General features: G+C 45.6%; 1 protein-coding gene across 11 annotated transcripts in view; it reads right to left on the minus strand.

The window, feature by feature from the left end:
• Positions 1–2,508: 2,508 nt before the first annotated feature.
• TANC2 (tetratricopeptide repeat, ankyrin repeat and coiled-coil containing 2) overlaps positions 2,509–23,452 on the minus strand; it is a 193,489-nt gene continuing 172,545 nt past the window's right edge. For all 11 annotated transcript variants that reach the window (XM_053363720.1, XM_053363716.1, XM_053363718.1 and 8 more), the window contains 9 exons: positions 22,704–22,797; positions 17,534–17,667; positions 15,081–15,204; positions 14,174–14,349; positions 11,959–12,091; positions 10,441–10,532; positions 8,020–8,166; positions 6,381–6,481; positions 2,509–4,815 (listed from right to left, as the gene is read on the minus strand). In XM_053363720.1, coding sequence (XP_053219695.1) covers positions 2,871–4,815; positions 6,381–6,481; positions 8,020–8,166; positions 10,441–10,532; positions 11,959–12,091; positions 14,174–14,349; positions 15,081–15,204; positions 17,534–17,667; positions 22,704–22,797 — 2,946 coding nt within the window. In that variant the 3' untranslated portion in view covers positions 2,509–2,870. The remainder of the gene's footprint in view (positions 4,816–6,380; positions 6,482–8,019; positions 8,167–10,440; positions 10,533–11,958; positions 12,092–14,173; positions 14,350–15,080; positions 15,205–17,533; positions 17,668–22,703; positions 22,798–23,452) is intronic.

Here is a 23,452-nt window from a genome sequence, read left to right on the forward strand (position 1 = left end):
ATGGCAGTGAAGAGCAGAGCAAAGCAGCCAGATTCAAGAACTACAGCATTATGCCATCAAGAAGATTCGTATGTTGGAACTGCAAAGGTGATCAGATCAGCATGACAGCAACATTGTTCCCCCGCCTCCCGCATGGTGGAGACAGCTAAATTTGGTTGCATTTCTCTACTTGCTTTATCGGGAAAGACAGCAGGTTAATGCCTCAGTGCACTCCAGCCATACCAAACAATTTGGTGCGAGGATCTTTTATCGTAGCCCAAAAGGCAAACAACAGAAACGATTAATTTGACCTTCCACTGTCCGCTGCAGTAAAATGGGTTCTATCTTCTGCATGATACAAGCAGTTCCAAAGTAGTTGCCACAAATCTCTTAAGAAAAATCCCCGATAAACACATGCAAACATATTCTTGTTTGGTGGTGTGTATTCCAGTTTTTAAGAGTTTAAAGTAATCTGTCTTTATAAAGCAGAAAAAAATGTCTAAGACAACACTAAAATCATAAGGATGATTCCCTACATATAGCAAGTGCAGGGGGGAGGTTATCAACCCTTTTTTACTTCCCCAGGACAACAAAAGTAACGTGTGGGGAAAGCAGGAAGTAGCTTTTTCCATCGCCAAAATAAAGGAAAGCAAATTTGCACCTTCTTTATATCTTGGGTTATGTACGAAAGCTCCCTCCCCCCTCTCTCATACACACACTCACAAGAGGGCACAGCACTGTCCCTTTCAACATGCAAGTTGAAACAGCGGAAAAGCATATTCCCGAAAAATGTAGCTGCCAACTGCTGGACTTGCTGGGCACCAGTACACCTTGGCAAGCCCCATAGCAGCAGAAGAAATTATGCTAACACCTCTTTTGCTAAGTGTTTTCTATTACTGCAGGTTCTGGAACACAACAGTTAAGAGCTGGAAAAAGATGTACAAAAAGAGTCCCAAGGAAAGATCAAAGTAAAAACCAAAGTAAAACAAACCCTTGAAAACATCCCCTGTGCACTCAGACAAGGACTACTCGTTCTGAAAATGAAAATATTTCCTGAAACTGTTACATTAATCTCTTTTTGTGTCTCTGAATTCCAGGACCTTAAAGCATAAACATATTGTCAGTAACACTTCCAGGTATGAAACCTGCCAACCTCACATGAAGCCTTGCTGTTTAATGCCTTTTCTAATCACTTTTCTATTTATAGAGAGGGTCTCCTGAGGACAGCAAACAGACTTCAGAAAGAAGCCATGTACTGAAAGTAAATCATAGGAAACAAAGGGTATGTATATACCTGATTTATGTTTCAGAAATCATTGTATCATTTTGCACATCCTGATAACAGAAATGAGGAACTCCCGTTTCAGCTGGGACAAAAGACTAGCCGTGCAATCATAGTGTGAAGGGAAAAAACCCTGCTTAATTAACAGGAAGCCAGCTTTATCCTTTGTCCAGCCAAAATGAAGAAAGGGCAAGATGTGATTTTGCATTCCTTTGTGTCCCTGCCACTTCACTGTACCTCTGATGACCTTTTGAGCACCTGCATACATTCACGGATTACCTACCGCGGCATGAATCTGAAAAGCCCTTGCTACTCAGGAATGACCTTTAATTGCCCTCGGAACTCCTCGCCATCATTTTTGTCAACATCTGATCTTCTCCCACCCAGCTCTGCCTTCTGTATTTGGCCGGGAAAAACAGCTCCAGCTTCTAAGAGCATATTCCTCAAACATCAGTATCGTATTGGTCTAAATGACCCAAGTCGCAGCGCCCCACAACCAGAAGAAGAAGAGTGGAAGAAAGTGCTTCACTCCAAAAGTGTCAGCCGGAAAAGGAATGCCGAGATGGCTCAATGGGTCTCTAACTCAGGAAGCATTGCTACGAGTGTACTAATACTGACTTCTAGGGGGAGGGCATTAACCGTCACAATGGGAGTGCATGTACAAATTCTGCTTCTCTTTCTCAGTTCCCCCCATCACGCTTTCAAATGATAGGACACCTCACAGTTTATAATGAGCTTTCTTGATTTGGGAACAATACCTGGAGTGTGAATCGGTAAGGTGCTCCTGTTCCATTAGGAGGACAAGCCCACTGAAAATGGACAGGAAGTCCAATATACAGACCGAGGTAGCCGCCCACTGATTGGCTGAAGTGGAGAGAACTTTGATTTCTCCCTGAATATTTGTTCAACTGCCTCAGAGGAAATCAAAACAGTATCATTCCGAACATGCCTTTCAAAGCAATGTTACCCGTGGAAGTCCATACCAACAGATTGGCTGGAAAGGATTTTGAAAAATTCGCAACCATGAACCCTTAATACTAATGTTCAAGCCTATCACACCAGATAAAGCAGGATGGGTTTTATGCATAGCTCCTCACTGTATTACGAACAAAATAAAAGCCCCATTCTGTGCAGGTCAACAAGCTCTTTGGACACAACAAAACAATGTGGACAGCACTGCGCTGACTGAAAGAGTGCAATTTCCAAGTCAAAAGGGCTCAGTACTCCGGAGGAAAATTTAGTAAGTGTTTCGAAGCCGATATTCAAACCAATCTGAATTTTGAAATTCGCATTTTGTTTTTTCAAAGAGCTGGTTACCTCTCTCAAGCGATTCCTTCTAGGTCAGCCCCAACACCGTGTACTAACATTGCCTAATTGACAGCTGAAGACATGTACAGTGCTGGCTTTATCTGAGGTCAGCTGTGTGCAGCAAAGGGTTTGGAGCATGTCTTAGACTGCCTCATCATCACACAGAAAAAAACCCTAGTTGGTGGCCTGCTAGGTGAATGAAAAATTCAAAAAGGGAGGAAGAAAAACAGCAGTGTAATATGGGAATTCAGCCGGGAAAAGTGTGCTGAAAACAAGGCTCTTACTCCAAGACACGTCCGTTTCACACATTAGACTCCACAAATGGTCTCTTTGGTTTGATAGGGGATGTCTGTCCTTGCCTGGAGTCTCTGGAGAGTTGCCTATAGAGGTTGTCCTGATACGCCTGTGCAACAGGCAGTGTCCTGGCCACCTTAACATCGGGATATGAAGAGGTTTGGCTAACTCTCTCTAGGAGGTCTCCTCGGGAGCCATTGGCCAATATCCCATGTGGGCTGTAATAGTCGTCTTCCAGCAAGTGGCCATTCTGTGCATTGTTGGTTTTGTTATAAAAGGCAATGCTGCTGATTGAGGAAGGCGGGCTGAATGTTTCTGGCTGGGGGAGGTTTCCTGGGGACGTGGGGCTTATGACGGTATCCACTGAAGACACAGCCCAGGTTCGGTTCTGTTGGTGCAGGTGGGGATACTGCTGAGTCCGGGCCGTTTTGTCAATGATTCCCATGAAAGGTGTGGTCCTGGAGCGGGCAGGCTCGCTGGGGTAACCGCCCTGCGTTGGAGAGACTGGGGAAAGCTCATCACATGACCTGTCATAGGCTGGCTTGAGGGGGATCTCCATCTGCTGAATAGAAGCAGAAGGGCGGAAGGGGGGGTTCAGATTGGGAGTGGATGAGATGCTATTGCTGGAAGGGGAAAACCGGAGGCCAACACTTTGAGAATGAAGCAGAGGCCTTGGGGTCGGAGGGTGAGGTTTTATTTCATTGGGGTTCACTGCCATGGGCCTTCGTATCAAGTGAGAGATATCCGGTGAACCTAGCTGGCTAGTGGGAAGGGAGGAACGTTCGAGATCAAGCTTTGTATGACAGACAGGGTAATAGGAAGCTGACTGGCTGCGCCCGATCTGCGGGGTCTGGTTATATCTCATCCCACCACGATAGGCAGAGGAAGGCCTCTGTAGAAGATCCTCTTTAGCCAGCCCTCCATGCTGGCAGATGGCCCCTGCACTGAGACTGGCCTGAACGTGCTGCATGGGCCGCCCATCCCCCACTATCCCCCCAATGGAGCTCTGGTAGACCAGCCGGTTTTGGCCAGCAGCCACTTCCGACGCCGCCGACTGGTATTTGCTGGTCATTGAATGGGCCACCTGGCCGTAAGTGCCCGTGGGGATCACAGTACTGCAGTGCACGGCCGAACTTGGCTGGTTGCTTCTGACAATCTGTGCCTTGGCAGGCTGCAACCTGAGCCCTTGCTGGGGGACTGCAACAGGCAGCGGAAGCATCTGGAAGGACCTCTGTGTCATTTTGGAGAGTGGAGACTTTGGCCGACTGGGAAGTTGACTGATGCTGGGTTCCTGCTGATATCGTACGGGTGAGCCGGACTGAGCCCTGTAGACACTCATGCTATCTGCTGGAGGGCTGGCTCGGTACTGAGGGCCTCTACGAAGGGGAGAAGGAGGTGGGCTTTGATACTCTTTCCCTTGGCTACCTACTGGAGGTGGGCTAAAGCGGTAAGACGAGGCTTGGTGAGCAGGAGACGTGTGTGCTGGGCTTGGCCTATAATGGGAGTTCTGGTGCGTTGGGGAGAGTGCTGGGGAGGTGGGCTGGTACCCTTGCCTTGTTGGTGACCCCACAGAACTATTTGACCTGAAGTCAAAGACCTGATGTGAGCTAAGCGGTGAGCTGGAGATGTAGGCAGAGTCTCGGTGTGCAGGAGAAGAAGGCGGGCTCTGGATGATGGGCAGAGTTTGGCTCGGCCGTGACTCCGTCTGCAAGCCAACAGAAATGTTTTCTTCTACATCTTGCTCAAGGTACTCCTCTTCCAAGATGTCCTGCACTGCATACAACTCTTCGTGCTGCGTTTCAGGTTCAGATGCCGCAAGAGGCTCTTGCTGTAGTTGCGCCTGCGTCTGTCTGCACTCTTCCTCCACCCTCATCAGCAGCCGCTGGATCTCACGGTTGTTCGGACAGAGCTTGATGGCCTCGTTCAGGTCCTCCAGCGCTGCTGAAAACTGCCTGCTCGACCCAAGAGAGGGGACAAAAGAAGAAGAACCAAAGTTACTCTGGATCAGAATGGATTTGGTAAGACTTAAGCAACAAGTTTCTTGCGAAGAAAAGCATTGCTAGCCATGGTGGGGAGGATGTTCCAAGTCCTGCAAGAACCAGATTCTTCAGCCTTTGGCTGTTTCTTCCATTTCCACAGCAGAGGACACAAGCCAGTTTTCCCAAGATTGCTCTCTTGGAAATGAAGGGAACAAGGAAGGCAACTTTATGGTATGCAGGGTAGGTTTAGCTGTGCCCCTCCAACTATTTAAGGTCTGAGCTTAAGCCCTTACGATGCTCCAGGCAAGTGGCAAGCTCTGGCCTTCCTGCAGCCAATGCATTCTGCTCTGAGAATTGTTCTCTTGGGAATAAAGGGAACAAGGAAGGGAGAGAGTGCCTGACACAAGCCCACAATGCCTTTGGCTATCTTTTGAGGAACAGAAGGGTGGGGAGTTTGGGGGGAGGTGGGTTGTCATTTACAGGGACACTGGTAGCTTTTCAACAAAACAGTCATCTACTCGAATGTGATTGCGATTGGTAGAGAATATCCTCTACGCCCTTCATGCATTTCGTTTTATTGTTTGGTTTTTTAAAAACACAACAATTTCCCCAAGCCCCAAAACTTTTGACCTCCCCTGACTGCTGATGCTAGGAGGCAAGGCATGGTATGGCAAGGGAAGGCTTTTTCTTTCCTTTTTTTAAAGTGGTATAATGGACCCTGAGTGAAGAAATGTGGGAAAGTCCCAGAAAGGAAATTGGTTGCCAATTTATTGCAAGCAGTGGGGAGCCAAATATGAATGTGTAAAAGAGGGAAAGTGTGGCTCAATTCATAGAGCTCTGTTTCTGGAATGGAAGTTTAATTATAGCAGTGAGAGACCCAGACGAGGGTTTATTGCCACTTCAGTGGGTCCTCCTTGAGCTGAGAGGTTGAACTGCAGGGCCTCCAGCTCAGCCGTGATGATCAAATGGGTAGGTACAAAAGAAACTCTGGAACAAAACAAAGCTCCAAACAGTCACAGCAGGTACCCTACTCCATGAGCTGAGCAAAGAGGCTAGCAGTGTCTGAAAGGCAAAGCTCTCCAGTCAGTTCAGGATTCTGAAATGTGATCCCACCTGCAGCAGATGAGCCAGGCCCCTTTAAGCACCAACCAGAACACAGATGAGATACAACTGGATCCCACTGCTTCCATCCCACAGCAACAACTAATTTCGAGCACAGAGCAGAGCAGTCACTAGTTAACCCCCAAACATGCCCTCCAGTTGCTCAGCTGCTGCATGCTTCTAGCACTGACAGAATGCTCTGAGGACACTATGGTCCAGCTTACAGAATTACTATATTTGGAACTGTGGAAGGTGCTCAGCTTAATGGAAGAGGGCGAGTTTCTTAACCTGGTATTTCCGAGGGTTAGAATTATAGTCTCCCGTGGGCAATCCCTTGCTGTCGATTCATTTGTGTGGAATGGGGGCGTTTTTGGAATGTGTCACACCCAAACCTCAGGAGAACAGAACCTTTCATTTCTCTCTGGCTCTCCTCTCACCTGCTGCTGCGTTTGGCCCTTGCTCTTGCATAGTAAGCTTCATAAGATTTCGGTTTCAGCTCCAGTGCTTTAGTAGCAAATTCCTCCGCCATTCCAAAATCCTGCCATCACAATAGGTGCGTAGATAAGTCATTGAATATATACACACACAGAGAATTTGGGAAGAAAAAATAATAATATGACATGGAAATATTTTTATATGTGGACTTGGTATTTTCCAACATGGACGTCATGTCACAGATAGCTGGTATCGAGAGATCCAACCCTGTTTTGTGAAGTTACGAGGTTATCCACTCCCAGGCTGGGCCTATAAGGACTCACGCCGTTCCTTGTGTGTCTCTTCAATCGGTCTGCTGTCACTGTGTCTGCCCTGGAAACCTTGCTGGATATATGATTCTGTCAATTTGACAGGTCTTCTTTAGTGTATGTACTTATTGTTGATCTTCTCCCTGCACGCTAATCTAAAAGTGCGGCCTGGACCTTTACATTGGGCACTGTTGGAAACAGAACTTTCCATCAATCTGCTCTTCTCATGGGGGGGGGGGTTTCCTCTTGAACTGTGTGCTAAAGGAACATGTGAAGGGGTTCACAGCTTTGCCCCTTGCCAGTTTCAAGGCTGGCTACTCACCCTGCCAACTGTGATTGGGCCAAATGTTTCAGTGTACCTTAACACGGCTGCTGACTCTGGCTGGAGTGGATGGCTGCAGTGAAGCTATGCAACACAACCGTGCAATGAGGGCATTCAAGTAAGCCTCTACTTATACAGTAACTCCGAATTTTTTATGCTAACCAATAAAAAAGGAAGATGCAAACCTTGGAAAGGTTATGAAAACCCTTCAAAATGGTCTGGACATGCTCACTGGGTATGTTTGGTTTTATACATACATTTTTAGTTTCTTGTTCTCTCCTCCCTATTAAAGCACTCCCTAAACAATTTCTGCTACCTGCAAATTCAGCGCTAATGTAAGTTAACTCTGTTTCTTAGCTCTGTGGCCACACTTAACAGATATGATTAAAACATGTCTGTTTGCATGCCAAATCCTTGACTTTAAATCCAAATGTGCAAAGCTTTATTATATATGTTGGCTTCTATATTGCTGAGACATTTACTGGATTCCTAGCATAAACAGTATTGTTTCTCTTTCACGCACTTGTAAAAACACTTCCCATGCTGTGTTTTTAGACACAGGAACAGATTGCAACTAACGCAAGTTGTTGCCCATCTCCAGGAGGAGAATGGGAGGGTGTGGGGGTATGTGTTTCTGATTCTGAGTCACTGCTCTAAGAGAAAGCAAGAGCTTCAGAAGGCTTATGACAGCATTACAAGTCCGACAGCATCCTCCAATCTGCACACATACAGACATTGAGAAAGAAATAAAATCAAAGAGAGCTATAACAGCTGTTTTTATATAGCGATGAATTTTTAATGGCTTGAAATTAATCTCAAACCATTGGCTTGGCTGTTTCAGAACTGTAAAACGCCAGTGCTCTGTGAAGGACAACCAGGTTACAAAAAGGTGGAGGTTTTCAAGGCCATTCCAGGAGTCTGGGAAAGTGGTTAGGGAGTGGTTTAGGAACAGGAAAGGGAGCTGGGAAAGGATCGTTGCCAGGAAGGGGCTTTGAGAAGGAGGCCACTTACATTCATTTTCCTCCGGCATCTGGAGAGGTTGAGAAGGAGTGACACCTTCAGTTCCCGGAAGGTTTTCAAGTCCTCTCCAAACCCTTCTCGGGGGAACTTCTTCAGAGCATACTGGTAGCGCTGGGCAGCCTCCTTCACTTTCCCTTTCTAGCAGAACGGCAAACAGGTCAAAATGCACCACTCCGTTTTCTATTTCAGCATTGTAGCAGTTATAAGACAATCGCTGAAGACAGCTGAATGTGCCTACACAGTTGCATCAGAGGGGTCTAGAAATAAGCATGGCAGCTGTCGTTCCTTGCCGAATGAAATTTGGCTGCATGGAAGTCTTTAAGAGAAAAACCTTTCCTCTGTAGATTGTAAATTAATTTCTAGGTTTCTTGTTCTGATACTGGAGGGAGAAAGCTTAGCACAGCTGAAAAGCTCAGAGCCCAGAGAATGGTTAGGTGGCTTTTCTTAAGATGCCACTGGATTGACTGTAAATACTAAATACACTGGGTAAAGGTTAGCTCAAAGAATGATTGGGCACATTGTGGAAGTATGTCCAAAAGTATTGCACACATTGGTACTAGTCTGAAGTGACCTGGTCAATTACTTGCCTGTCTCACCATGGACAGGGGACCAACAAGAACAGAAGTGACCGACTAACAACATGTGCCTGACAGTAATATAAACTGCCCAAAGGTTCCTGCCAAACAGAACCTCTTCCTGTACTACTTTGACATAAGGCTTAGAAAAGAGTGGCTGTCGTCCCCGTCCCCCCATAGCTGATTTCCCAGCTGAAGGAAATACTGAACTATTAATGGCCTCCCCACTATAGAAGCAGAAGGATTTCAAGGATGGATTTGGCAGAAAAGAGCCTCTTGCCCACAACACCACTTCCAGTCCTGGAAATGGAGGGGTCAGTGCCGAGGGACCTCCATAATATCCTAAGAGGCACATACTTTTAAATTACCTGTCTTTCCCCCATTGCCTCTAGTTTCTGTATCTCAGGCCTATTGCCTCCAATGCATCCCTTTTTATTCATCTATTTATTCATTCACTTTATGAAACCATTTCTATCCCACCCCTTGCTGTTGCAAAAGGAGACACAGCTTACAATATCTACAAATTACAATTTTATAAAAACAACAATATACACTTATCAATCAAAAACACATGAGAATCAGTTAATTTTGTAGGTTTGTCTGGTTTATCTGTCAGATGCAGCAAAACCCTGCCAAGATATAATGGTTAACAACCAGCAAAAAACAGCAAGGGAGGAAACCAACTACAGTCATACCTTGGAAGCCGAAAGCCTGGGCTACTGAACAAATCGGCTCCTGAACTATCAAAACCTGGAAATGAGTGTTCCGGTTTTCGAACAATTTTTGGAAGCCGAACGTCCAGCGTGGCTTCCAATTGGCTGCAGGACACTTCTGCAGCCAATCGGAAGCTGCACTTTGGTTTTTGAATGGTTCTGGGAGTCGAACGGACACCCGGAACGCATGCTGTTCGAAAACCTGGGTACCACTGTACAACTTTCATAGGGCAAGGCATTCCATCAGCTTAGTACATCTTTTTGCGTCTTCTGCTCATATCATCATAATATCTACATTGGATGGCAACATCCCATTGGCACCAGCAGAGGCTTTCCTCCCAAGGCAAGTAGCAATGTGGTGCAGAATTTTAATTTTTAGTGCAAGGTACAAACTGTAGCCAAGCAGTAGCTGAAGATTCTGAATTAAGAGAACCACCTTGATTCTAAGAAAGCTATTCCAGATATTGGAGAACATAAAAGTGTTTTGTGGTTGTTGCTATTGCTGCTGTTTTGCTTCACAAAGCCCAGCAATTTAGTCAAGCAGTGATGCTATGGACAATCCTGTCAGACACAGGACTCAATGGGGTCTCAAGTTCTATGGACATGCTGACTGTATGCATTTAATCCCAATGGCCATGGGCAGTGCCAAAAGCAACAAGATCAAAACATCAAAAATAAAGAGATGTTCTACAGTGGCAACCATTAACTTAGATGTACTGCAGTGTTTTGGAGTAATGGGCACCTGCTGCCAGGTTCTAAGACTAGGGGCTTTTTATTCATTCAGCAATTCAAGCTACTGTCAGGACTGCTTGTGCTAAAAATTAAAAATTAACTGATGCACATGAATTGTGCAAATTAAGCACATTTATATATACTTGCTCATTTGAATTCAAATTATTCAAATTAGGCTCTTTTAGCCACTGAGAGAGTGAAGGTATTTGCAGAATAAAGAAACATCATAGACTTGACACCCACTCAGTCACCCTGTGGCATAGTCAGAAGAGCAAGGGGAAAGCTCAGGAACTGTTTTGATGCAATTGCAGCAGCAAAGAAATAAAAACTGATAACTAGATACAAGGTCATTTACTGATACTTGGTGAAAAGCTCAGTCTTCCATCTCTCACCTTGTAAAACATGTCTCCTTCCTCCATCAACTTGCTCAACAGGATGACCATGATGTCTGGTTTGGAGGTGGCCATCGCCCAGGTTGCTGGACCTGTAGTGTACAGGATGCATGATGGGTAAAAAACTCATACAATGCAAAAGGTGGCAAGGGAGGAAAGCTAAGGTGGATAAACATCCTGGGGGGGGGAGAAATTTCTGCTGGAGAGAACAACTTGGTGCAGCCAACCCAAGGAGCGTGGGGTTCTCACAAGAAGGCTTCAAACCAAAAACGCCTTTCCCTTCCAATCTTTTCTTTCAGCTGATTTGAAATGATTCGCAAATGTTGGAGAAGAAGGCATCAATATCCACCAATTAGCATTGGTGGGAAGTAAAGACAGTTACGTTCTGGAAAATGTGATTAGTGGAGAAATCAAAGGGTTTAACAAACAATATAGATCAATCCATGTAAGCTTTAAATATGGTATGCTACAGCAACTTGGATGTATTTGGGGCTGAAAGTTTAATTGTGGTATATTTGTGAACAGTTTTAAAAATATTCAGTGTTTCAGAACAAGGCTCACTTCAAACAGGGCTTATACCTGCGAAGTACTTTGGATACACTCCCCTTCTATTGCAGTCCAAGAGCCCAATGCGACAGCTGTTTTATGTAGGCCTTTACAAACCCACCAAGCCTTCATGGTCTCACTTGGCAAGCTAATTGTCAAATAGGGGGGTTCTCAAACAGCCAGAAAGGCATGGGGAAGCATTTCAGAAGGCTTCAAGTAAAAAAAATAAATTGGCAGCGTTTTAAAAGTGAATTAGGTCTTGAGGTCAAGTTATTCTCTGCAACAGTAAGGGGAAAAAATAATTGTTTGAAGGTGAGAAAAAATGAAAACAGAGGGAGAGAATGCAGGCAGGCAAAACCATAGAAGAGAAAGCAGAGCTGTCAGACCACCAAGCTGGATGATGACAGCAGTGATGTATACCTCGTGGTCGACTCGGTAGCGTCTGACAGCCTTTGAAGAAAAGGAGAAAACAAAAAAGTTGTAGAAGAGGGAGAAAAAATGGATGACGGTGAATTTAAAAAAAAGGAAAAAGCAGCAGTGAGAGGCAGGCAGCATAGCAGCCAAGGCACCAGCAAATTCCCTTGTGACGCGAGGGGTTGTAGGGGAGTAGAGCAGTGCAGGCAATGCCCAAACCTGGAAGCATCTACAGAGCAAGGAAAGCAGCATATCAGCACAGCAGCACAGTAGAGCCGTCAAAGTGGTGGTCATTCTCAGAGGAAAAACCTCATTAAGAGTTACTCCCCCAGTTTGCCAAGAGCTAGGCAAGGGGGGAAATCCAATGTTCGATTAACACAGCACAGCAGCCAAAGCGCACAGGAATGCTGGCATTCTGCTGGTGTAACAGAAGCAGCATTCTTTCAAAACCGGACATGCCTTTTTCATAGGAGTGCTGCATGTCTGCACAACCTGGGAGGAAATAGGGCTCTTGAGAGATTCACAAGGTGGGTTTTCTTTTCTTTGACTGTTCCCTACCTATCTTGGCTCCTTTCTTCAGTAGTGTGACAACAACAGAAGTATTGCGGCAACCCACTGCCCGGTCGAGGGGGCGCATCCCACTGTAATCCACATGCTCAATCATGGCACCGTGATCCACCAGGAACTGAACCTACAAATAAGCAATCAATTGAAATCAGCACCACCCTGGAAGTCATAGACATTATGATCATGCAATTAAGTGAAGGTTTTTGACCTCAAAAGAACTGAGAGTGGGATGCTGAGCTAAAATGGCAACTATTTTTATTCCTTCAACTCATTTGACTCCTGAAGGCACTTAGGAGTTGGAATGAATCAAAAAGCCTTCAGATCCAACCCCCGGCTCAAAGGTAAAACCACCCATATATGCCAACCCCACACTCCAGGCCATACCGGAGAGAGCATATATGCCACACAGCAAATAGCTGCAGACTTCATTGTGTTGAAGTGCGATGTCTAATTTTGCCTGACACTATACCATTGGGCTAAGGCCTGTTCTTTCTTTTTCTTTCAGCTCAGTACATTAGGAGCAAAACTCCCTCAGTGTGCTTTCTAAAAAAGTTGACCGCTACTGTAGGATAAGAATTTGAAGGTGGTTTGTGGCCACATTCCTCAATTAGCTCTGGAAATCAACCACAGTATCCTCCTGGAGCAGCTGTCCAAGTTAGGGTTGAGTGGCACCGCTTTGTGGTGGTTCCGGTCCTACTTGGTTGGACATTTCCAAAGGGTGATGCTTGGGGAGTGTTTTTCAGCCCCATGCAGCCTCCAATGTGGGGTTCCTCAGGGTTGAGTTTTATCTCCTATACTGTTTAACATCTACATGAAACCACTGAGTGGAGTCATCCAGAGGTCTGGAGTACGCTGTCAGCAATATGCTGATAACACACACAGCTCTACTTCCTCTTTACATCTGCAGGTGAGACTGTGGATGTGCTGGATCTTTGTCTTGCCTTGGTAATGGACTGGATGAGTGCCAACAAACTGAAACTCCATCCAGATAAGACTGAAGCACTGTTAGTGGGCAGTTCCCTAGATCAGATGGATAGGAGGTTGCCTGCTCTTGATGGGGTTACAGTTCCTCCGAAGGAGTGGGTATGCAGCTTGGGGGTACTTCTGGAACCTCTGCTGTCACTTGAGGCTCAGGTGGCCTCAGTGGTGCAGAGTGCCTTCCATCTGCTTCAGCTGGTGGCCGAGCTGCACCCCTATCTGGACAGGGACAGACTAACTACTGTTGCCTATGCTCTGGTAACCTCAAAGTTAGATTACTGCAACGCGTTATACGTAGGGCTGCCTCTGAAGATGGTTCGGAAACTTCATCTGGTGTAGAATTTAACGGCCAGGTTGCTCAGTTTGAGCATATTACACTGATCCTGGCCCAGTTACATTGGCTGCCAATTAGTTACAAAGTGCTGGTTTTGACCTTTTTGTTGTTGTTTAATCATTTAGTAGTGTCTGACTCTTCGTGACCCCATGGACCAGAGCACGCCAGGCACTCCTGTCTTCCACTGCCTCCCGCAGTTTGGTCAAACTGCCTTGTCATGGCAAAGGGGCTTGAATAACTCAGAGAGGCTATGAGCTATGCTGTGCAGGGCCACCCAAGACAGACAGGTCATAGTGGAGAGTTTTGACTAAACGTGATCCACCTGGATCAGGAACCGGCAAGCCACTCCAGTACCCCTGCCAAGAAAACTCCATGGTTTTGACCTATAAAGCCCTAAACAGCTCAGGACCGCAATACCGCAAGGATCACGCTTCTTTATATGAACCCACTCAGACCCTCATCACCTGAGGCCCTTCTTCATGTGCCCCTTTCGTGAGGGTGGCAACATGAGAATGGGCCTTTTCTACAGTGGCTCTCCATCTGTGACATGCTCTCCTCAAGGAGGTTCAGCTGGTGTCTTCATTATACACTTATAGGCACCAAGCGAAAATGTCCTCTTCATCAAAGCCTTTGGCTGATTAATATCTGATGCCCTTTCAAATGTGTTGTGGGGGAGGGAATCATTGGTTTGTTTTTGTTCTCATTTTTATGATGTATTCTGTGTTTCTTATTTTGTATTTTTATGTTGTGAACTGCCCTGAGATTTACAGGTGAAGGGCAGTATACAAATTTAATTAATTAAACTAAGTTTGCCAAGGGTTTTCCAAAGCTTGACATCATCCTGAACCTCCTCTCTTGGATTTGAATTCTCCCCCCACCCAAAAAAGCACTTACCACTTCTGCATCACCATAAAAAGCAGCTAGATCCAATGGAGTGCGCCCATTTTTGTCGGCATGGTCTGTAGCAGCTCCACTCTCCACCAAGGCTCGTACTACTGAAAGGTGTCCCTTTAGGCAAGCCCAGCTGAGGGCAGTAAGTCCTTCTTTGTCCATTAGGGAAATGGAGGATCCTGGGGAAAAACAAAACAGAGCAAGACTACTTAAGGGTATTTCCAAATACGCTAAACCCACCTGCAACTCACAGTGCCCCTCTTTAGAGTTTCATTCCTGGAAGTTGTTTTTTTTTTTCTTCCATGGAAGTGTGTGCCTTATTTAAGAGACTCTTATGTCCCCTGCAATATTCCATGTACTGGCTGGGCAGGTATCTTTGGAGGAAAATTGCCACCAGCTAGTTTGCTGACATTTGAAGTGCTTACTTGTCAGACCATAAAGGTAATAATACCATTTGGAAAAGAATGACGTGATAGATCTGATTCCTAGAGAGCAGAAACAAAGGCTAGAGGAACACACGGCTGGTGCAATCTCTATAGGTTGTGGCCAGCCAGAATAGCAGCATGATTTTGGTCATTTACGCCAATAGCTATTCTGCTGAGCCGAGATTTTCTGAATCTGTAGACTGGGGGTGGGGGTGGGATTGGCACCTGAATTGGGAAATCATGACATGGGACGTTTTGTTCACAAAGTTTCGACCCTGTAAAAAGTCAATCAACTAAGTAAGGCTATTCCACTGTAAATGAAACATTCATATACAGCATCCTAATTCTGAACTGAGTCTAGCTTGCATGATTTCATCCAACGGTATGAAATTTGTGGAAAGCTAACGCCAAGGTCTATCTTCGCAGTAATTTTGGAGTCTGCTTACACATGCTTGGGTTTAATCTCAACACGACTCCCAACTAACCTTGTGCTAGTAAGAACTCTACAGTGCCCAAATGCCCCTCCGAAGCTGCCATCATCAAAGGAGTCCGGCCTTGTTTATCTGCCATGTTAACATCTGCACCATGGGTGAGCAAAAGATCAACAATCTGAAAGCAGACAAAGCAAGGATGCATTGAGTACAAATTGTGCACAGTTTGAGCGCCATGGAAAAAAATGCATAAGCCCCTACGCTCTGTACTCACGACAAGTTTCAGTTTGCAATTAAAATGTCACTATGCTACACCTACTTAAGTCTAGTACTTTCAAAATCGTCCACCTCCAAACATTCCTCATATATCCATTGGATTTACATTTAAGAAATACTTTTATTTAAAATGGATGTGAAGTTTCAGAATGTTCTGCACATCCTTCCTCTAGACAAGGGGTGAAGAATCCTTTTCAACCCAACATATTCACACTCACAACCGCACCTGCTTCACACCCTATTCACAGAAATGCCTCTCTTCACACATTCGCTCCTCATTCACACACACAGTGACTATACATTATGTTATTTTTACTGCTGGGGAAGAGGAAGGGGAGGCCAGTTGGGATTTTCAAATTACAACATTCAAATATTTTGGGCTTCCTTGGAAAATAGGTTCTGTGGCTCTGCTCAGCTTTGGCTCACCCTTAGCACACCTTGAAAGGACACCTGTGCAGCCTGAATGCTCTTCCTCAGGGTGGGGCGGGGTGGGGTACCTCCAAAGTGATCCATGTTTTCATCCCCTACTTACTGGAGCAAGCTGTCTCTCTAGAGCCCTCCCTGTAAAAGGTCCTCCGCCATTTCCCTCCAGAGAGACAGCATACAACAGTAGACGTACAGACTTGTTTAAATCTGCTCACCCCAAATTATTGGAGGTTGCACAGGGAAAGCTCAGAGAGAAAGAGAGTAAGAGAGAGATTGCCAAGGGGCTCAAGCAAGGCATCATGCGTACAAATGCACCATGGATGAGAATGGAGAAAGAGGGAAAACCACAGAGAGTGGAGAAATAGAGAAAGACATAGCAGCATATTCCATGTTAATTCTCAATGGAGGCTGCTAAGTGAGTTTCTGGAAGCAGAAGAGAGCTGGTGAGGGGGTGGCAGAACAGATTAAGAGTTCACAAGGGCTGCACCCAGCCCATGGAATGGAGGTCCCCCACCAATGGTATAAGCCAATGTATGGTATAGGCTACTAAGGTACAGTCTCGGGTAGATTCTGGGTGATTTGAGCTCCCATCCTGCTGCCTCCATGTCATTTACCTTGAGCTATCTAGTCCCTCTCTCATTTCCATATATAATGTACGTTTTCTTTATCTATATCTGTGCAAGCTGGGCTGTCTTGGAATAACTCTGCTGCAAAAACACTGGCAACCCCATATTTCTAAATTAATGCAGTGAACGTCTGAGTTACCAACCGTTATACCAACCAGAAAACACAATGCCAACCAGGGAACACACAAATTTATCAAATGTTAGGTGGGAACAGACTGGAATCGTGGACTGGTCAGGGGGGACATCATTGAGGTGTGTGGGAGAAGCCAAAAGGGCTACACGGAAGATAAAGAGTGAATTGCCTATGTTGGAATAGGCTAATGGGGCTTTCTACATGTAGAAAAAATTGCTTAAATTTGAATTGGAACATTTGACACCTTTGGGGTAAAACACGTTCCTTCCAGCACAATAAATCTCCATCAGCATTTGTGAACCATAAGCTTTCTTCTAATGAGAGTTAGGCACTGTTTACATGTGAATCACACACATTTAAAGGAGGGAGGAAGAGCATTTGGTATGAAATGTTCTCTTTGGCAGTACGGCAAAACAATCTCCTTTCCTTTTGCATTCCTATGAATGCCACAGTTATCGGTTCCCTTGCTCCGTGTTTTGCATCTTGCATTCCTGAAGAACTCACATACATCTAAAAGCCTCCGTAATTAAAATACAGAAAACTTCAGACAGGCACCTATCTATTTTTTAAGATGCTGTGGCAACACCAAGGTATTGAAAATCGATTAGCGATCCTCCTTCACCATAGGGAGACACATGTTGAAACCTCTCTCACGTTGTTGAGGATATCCCACCAAAAGGCCCATGTGATGTACCGTATTTTTTGCTCTATAAGACTCACTTTTTCCCTCCTAAAAAGTAAGGGGAAATGTGTGTGCATCTTATGGAGCGAATGCAGGCTGCGCAGCTATCCTAGAAGCCAGAACAGCGAGAGGGATTGCTGCTTTCACTGCGCAGCGATCCCTCTTGCTGTTCTGGCTTCTGAGATTCAGAATATTTTTTTTCTTGTTTTCCTCCTCCAAAAACTGGATGCGTCTTGTGGTCTGGTGCGTCTTATAGAGCGGAAAATACGGTAGATGATACAGGAAGCAGCTCCAAAAATCCAAGCTGTATACATGTTATTAGGAGAAGGACCGGCAGCTTTTTCCTCCCTCCCGCTCCCCTTACCTGCCAATGGCCTTGTCTAACAGCACTGAATAAGGGAACGACTCCCCGTCGGTTGGGCTGGGCTACAGCTGCTCCCTGCTCCAGAAGCAGACGGCAAACATCCAGCTTGCCTCGTCCGGCTGCAGCAGTCAGGGCTGGAAGAGAGAAAAGACCAATCAGAATATAAGAAAGTCTGCTGCTGCTGCATGACTTCCAGCCATGGTATGCACCTAAGTGCTGTGTGATGGCTAAAGTGGAAATAATCCCTGCCTACAGCCTTCTTCTTCTTTTAAAAAAAGAACATGATAAAAGGATTGTGGTCCAAAAATAAAAAAAGGCTTTAGGTTACAATTTCCAAGATTCGCCCAAGCGATAAAGGGGAGCAGAGACCCTGGAAGGATTTTAGCCCTCTTCAGGCATTATCCAGTGGCCAAGGGAATGAACACACTAATTCCACCTCCTGCTACCATTCCATGTTGGAGGGTAATATCCGGAAGCAGGGAGGCTTCTCTTCCCCATGCATTTCCCCAGTTTCTAAAATGTGTGGGTAGCCTCTATGAGCACAGAAAACTCCCCAACTCAGAAGATCATCCTTCAACTGGGGACAGGATGGAGTTAGCATGCTCACTCCCACGGCTTCCCTTCACATGCTTAACTGACTAGAAAACACATTAAATGGAGTTGTTTTTTCAATCTGTATCATTCATGGTAATTGCTATATGTTAAGTAACAAGAGATGAAGAAAGACGGAAGTTCAATTCTCCACATCCAGGTTATCAGAGAGAATACTTTGTTTGGGGTAGCACCCCCCACCCCTGTACATAGATCTACGAACATATTTATTGCTATTATTATTATTACAAAGTACCGTATTTTTCGCTCTATAGGATGCACTTTTTCTCCTCCAAAAATGAAGGGGAAATGTGTGTGCGTCCTATGGAGCGAATGCAGGCTCCTTGGCTTCAGTGAAAGCAACGCAAAGCCTCCAAAGCGCAGAGGGAGCGCTCCCTCCGCGCTCCGGAGGCTTCGCGTTGCTTTCGTTGAAGCCTGGAGAGCAAGAGGGGCTGGTGCGCACCGACCCCTCTCACTCTCCAGGCTTCAGGGATAGTCGCCTGAAGCCTTTGGAACGCAGCGGGACCTCGCGCTGCGCTCCAAAGGCTTCGGGGTTAGCTGCGCATAGCCTCCGCAGGGCAGCGGGGTGAAGGCACCCCGCTGCCCTGCGGAGGCTTGAAAGGCTGTCCCCGAAGCCAGAACAGAGAGATGGAGCGCTACGCAGCGTCTCGCTGTTCTAGCTTGGGGATGCCGGGGCTTTATGGGGAAACCCCGGGCTTCCCCCTTCAGCCCCAACACTGATTTGATTCAGAATATTTTTTACTTGTTTTCCTCCTCTAAAAACTAGGTGCGTCCTTTGCTCGGGTGCATCCTATAGAGTGAAAAATACGGTAAATTTCCCATCAGGCTGCATCTGCAGTAGCCAGGTGTGCAGGATCGCAGTGCACGGTAATTCCCCAGGGCACATGTTCTTAAGCAGGCAGTTCCAAGCAGCGCCAGCCCAAGTCATTTTGACACCTGAGGCAAACCACAAAATGGCACCCACCCCTTACCCCAACCAGCCAGGGAAGAATGGATGGATGAAGGGGACGGGAGATGGATATCTACATCAGGAACATGGGTGGGAGGAGACCAGCAGTACCTCCTATTCTCTAAAGGCCACTGCAGAGGCAGCACTGGGGGCCAGGGGCTGCAAGGGAGGCAGAAGATCTGGCCTCCAATGAGTGGGCAACAGCTGCTGCTGCCATTGAGGAGGCAGCAGAGGGTGATACATTCCTTGCAGGCTGCATCTATTCCCCCGCCCCCGGGATCTTGCCTCACCTTGCCTCATGGGTGGGCCAGCCCTGGTTCCAAGGGATTAGGGAGGGGAAATCTGTCTGCATGGGGGTGGGTGAATACATTTAAAATTTTTGAACTGCTACATTTCTCATGGTATTACTTTATTAAGTAATAATCCCAAATCAACCTATTATGTCCCCCACATTCAAATTTATGTAGAATTGACAGACTTTTCTGTCTAGTGTGTTTAACCATATAGAACAGTACAATTACATGGGTCATCTGTTCATATGTGCACCACGTGAATGGCATTAACATTTTCTCACGTGAATTAGAACTGAACTAAATTAGGCATGCTGGATGTGTTTCTAAAATTATTGGGCTGAGCACGAAGAACTTCAATTTCAACTGAAACTGAACCAAAGCACTGAATGATTTGACTCCTTGGTCCCCAAAATGCAATTTGGACAGACGCTTTTAAGAAGACAAAACAAAACCCTGCATTTTCATCTGCAATACTTTTGAGAGTGCACCAGGGAAAAGCCTGTAATGCAACCATCCGACAGACACAATTCCATCTAAATGCAAACTTGGGTCCTTTCTTGGGTCAAGGCAAAACCCACAGACAGCAAAAGCCTTTTCTGTACAACCAAGCGATCATTCATTCTCAAGACTTCCAGAGTTTTGTGTAACATGGAAGTGCCTTGTGCCTGGCATAATGTGTACTGTCTGGGTTAGAGGAGACACTTTTACCCTGAAAAACAGACGAAAGCACTTTTTGAAGTTGCTCTTTCCCAGACTGACACAATAAACTGCCGGCAAAGCAATTTCTTTCCCAACCACCACCTCGCCCTCCCATTCTCCAGCAGACCAAGTCCTTTGTCTTGTGCTGCTTAAATTTGCCTCTTTGAATATTCTGGCCTGGCTTCTCTCTCTGCTATTTGAAGCATTCACGCCAACCCTCTCTCCATGCAAATGAACATTTTCTGTAAAATAACCCTGATCCAGATCTCTCAGAAGTTCATTGAGATAGGTGAATCTGCTAGCTGTGCAAAATGAACCTATTTTAAATTAGTAATTAGAAGCCATGAAGCAACTGTCTTCTATAAAGCCACATTTCTCTGCCAAAAATAAGGAGGCACCTGCTGTAGTGGACTATCAGGATGTTCTTTTGAATATCCAGCCCAGCACTGTTCAGAGATAAGTAAGAGCACATACTGACCTGGTTCACACTTAACACTAAACCGAACTATGGCTCAGGGCAAATGGCCACTGTGCTCCTTCCTCAGTCCTGCTGTTGCTACACGACCCAGGACTAAACCATGGTTTGGCTTAGTTCTAAATCTGAACCATGAGCAGGTTTGATCCTGATTTACACCCCCCCCCCCAGGTAATGTGGGAGCAGCAGGACTGGGGAGTAGGTCACCAGCTGTGATCTTTACTTCAGAAACTCATGTTTGCTCATTCACACAAAGCCATGGTTTGGCTTAGCATTTTGTATGAACTAGGCCAAAGTGAGGTAACAATTGCATTTCCACCTATGACTACATATTCACATTTCTCCCAGGCACAGATTTTAAGAAAAAAATGCTAATTCAAGGGCTGACTTTTGTTATCATGTCAGCATCCCTGGGTTAGGATGCAACTTAGCAGCACACTTTGAAGACAACAGGATAATGAAAATAGGCAAGGCAGCCAATTGACCACAAACATGCAAAATGTACAACAGAGTATAACTTCTGCAGGAGTAGGAGTTATAGTGGTTCATCTTATTTTTTATTTCAATTTATATGCCTTTAATTACAATAGTCTCTAAGTGGTGTTCAAGGAATACAATACAATGAAATAAAAATCAGATAAGACCATACAATGCGAATTCAGTTAAAATGGGATGGGCAGTTCTGAATGGGGTCACACTCCCTCTGAAAGGCAGGTTCGCAGCTTGGGGGTACTCATTGATCTGTCTTTTTCATTAGAGGCCCATGTCAACTCATTGACTTATATGAGCTTTGGCTGATATGCCAGTTGCGACCATTCTTGGCCTGAGAAGGTCTGGCCGCAGAGGTCCATGCACTGGTAACCTCAAGGGGCTTGATTACTGTAATATGCTTTACATGGGGCTGCCCCTTACATCTGGTCCTGAAGCGGCAACTAGGGCAGAACGCAGTGGCAGGTCCACTTCAGAGGAGCAGGTCACTTGCAACATGTTACTCCTCTGCTAAGAGAGCCGCACTGGCTGCCAATACACTACCAAGACAGGTTCAAGGTTCCTGTGTTACCGTATTTTTCGCTCTATAGGACGCACCCGACCATAGGACGCACCTTGTTTTAGAGGGGGAGAACAAGGGGGGAAAAAATCTCCCCCTCTCTGCTAAGCGCCCCCCCTTCAGTGAAGTGGCAGGAGAAACGGAACCCCTTCCATTTCTCCTCCCACTTCGCTGAAGGGGCGCTGCGCAGAGAGGGAAAGCTGTGCAGCGCCTCTCCAGCGAAGCGAAGCCAGGAGAGCAAGAGGGATCGGTGTGCACCGATCCTTCTGGCTCTCCTGGCTTCAGCGAAGCAACCTGAAGCCTCCGGCTTCAGGCTTCAGTGAAGGCAATCTGAAGCCTTTGGAGCGCAGGGGGACTTCCCGCTGCGCTCCAGAGGCTTCAGGCGGCTATCCCTGAAGCCTTGGTGCGCACCGACCCCTCTCGCTCTCCAGGCTTCAGCGAAAGCAACACGAAGCCTCCGGAGCACGGAGGGAGCGCTCCCTCTGCGCTTCAGAAGCTTTGCGTTGCTATTGCTGAAGCAAAGGAGCCTGCACTCACTCCATAAGACGCACACACATTTCCTCTTAATTTTTGGAGGGGAAAAAGTGTGTCTTATAGAGCAAAAAATACGGTAATTCCTGACTCCATATTTTCCACCATGATCACTGGCACCCTCTGATGGGCCACTTCAGCTGGATTTTACAAGAGACTGAGCAGGTAAAGGTTCAGCAAAAATTGTCCCTGCCTTCTTTTAGATATCTCCTGAAAACTGTGCTATTCAGACAAGCTGCTGAGAGGTGAATTTCTTTTAGCAAGCAGTATTTATTAATTGATGTTTTTACTGCTCTTACTGGGATGTCACGTTCTTGTGCATATTGCCTTGCTGTAATTTTATCCAAGTGCGGCCTATAAATATTGAAATAAATAAAATATTAATAAGCTTTTCCTCCTTAAACTCAGAAGCAACAACCAATACTCAACACCCTGAAAATTAAGGGACAGAGGTTTATGTTGGCACTGTTGTGAATTTCCCAGAGGATAACCAATCTCTTTCAGCACATCACACATGTATTCAACGGATGCAAGGGGAGTCACAAACAGTCTACAGAATTTACCTGTCTCTCCCCAGAGACTGTCAAAGCTGTTGATCTGTGCTCGTTCTACCTCCTCCTCATCTTTTTCTGGAAGATCAAGCAGGTAGGAGACAATCTAAAAACAAAGAAATCTGTCAGTTTCTGAACTCTCTGCGTGTCTAAAAATAAGCTGCTGATAATCTGAAGCTGTAACTGCTTTGAACAAAACAAATGGAAACAGAGTGAACAAATTCCCTATCAGGCACTTTCCCACAAAGGAAATATACTCCCCAGTCCCATTAAAATAATTATTTGCCTTTACAACAAAAACACCCACTGTCACCCCCACCACAATTTATTTATTTGTGTGGAAACACCTTTAGAAGGTAGCACACAGTATCAGGACATAAATCTTAAACAGTATCCAACTAAACAAACAAGTCACAATGGTTTGTTCTTGTTTTTCTAAAAATACACTTAATAACCTTAAAAAAACCACATGGGAAGATTCATGAGGATGTACTAAAAGGATCCACTATACATTCAAAACTCTAGCCTACATTCAACAATTGTTAGTACCCTATTTACTCGAATCAAATGATCACCTTTTTTGGCTAAATTACATTGCGAAAATTAAGGTGCGCATTAGATTCAATGGCACATTTACATTCGCCAGCAAATACTTCTTTTGATTTCAAGGTTCTGAAAATTGAGGTGCGCATTAGATTCAATGGCGCATTAGACTCGAGTAAATACGGTATACTAGCTGTGCCATCCATGTGTGAACATCC

Source organism: Podarcis raffonei, chromosome 13, assembly GCF_027172205.1.
Source record: "Podarcis raffonei isolate rPodRaf1 chromosome 13, rPodRaf1.pri, whole genome shotgun sequence".
NCBI lineage: Eukaryota > Metazoa > Chordata > Lepidosauria > Squamata > Lacertidae > Podarcis > Podarcis raffonei.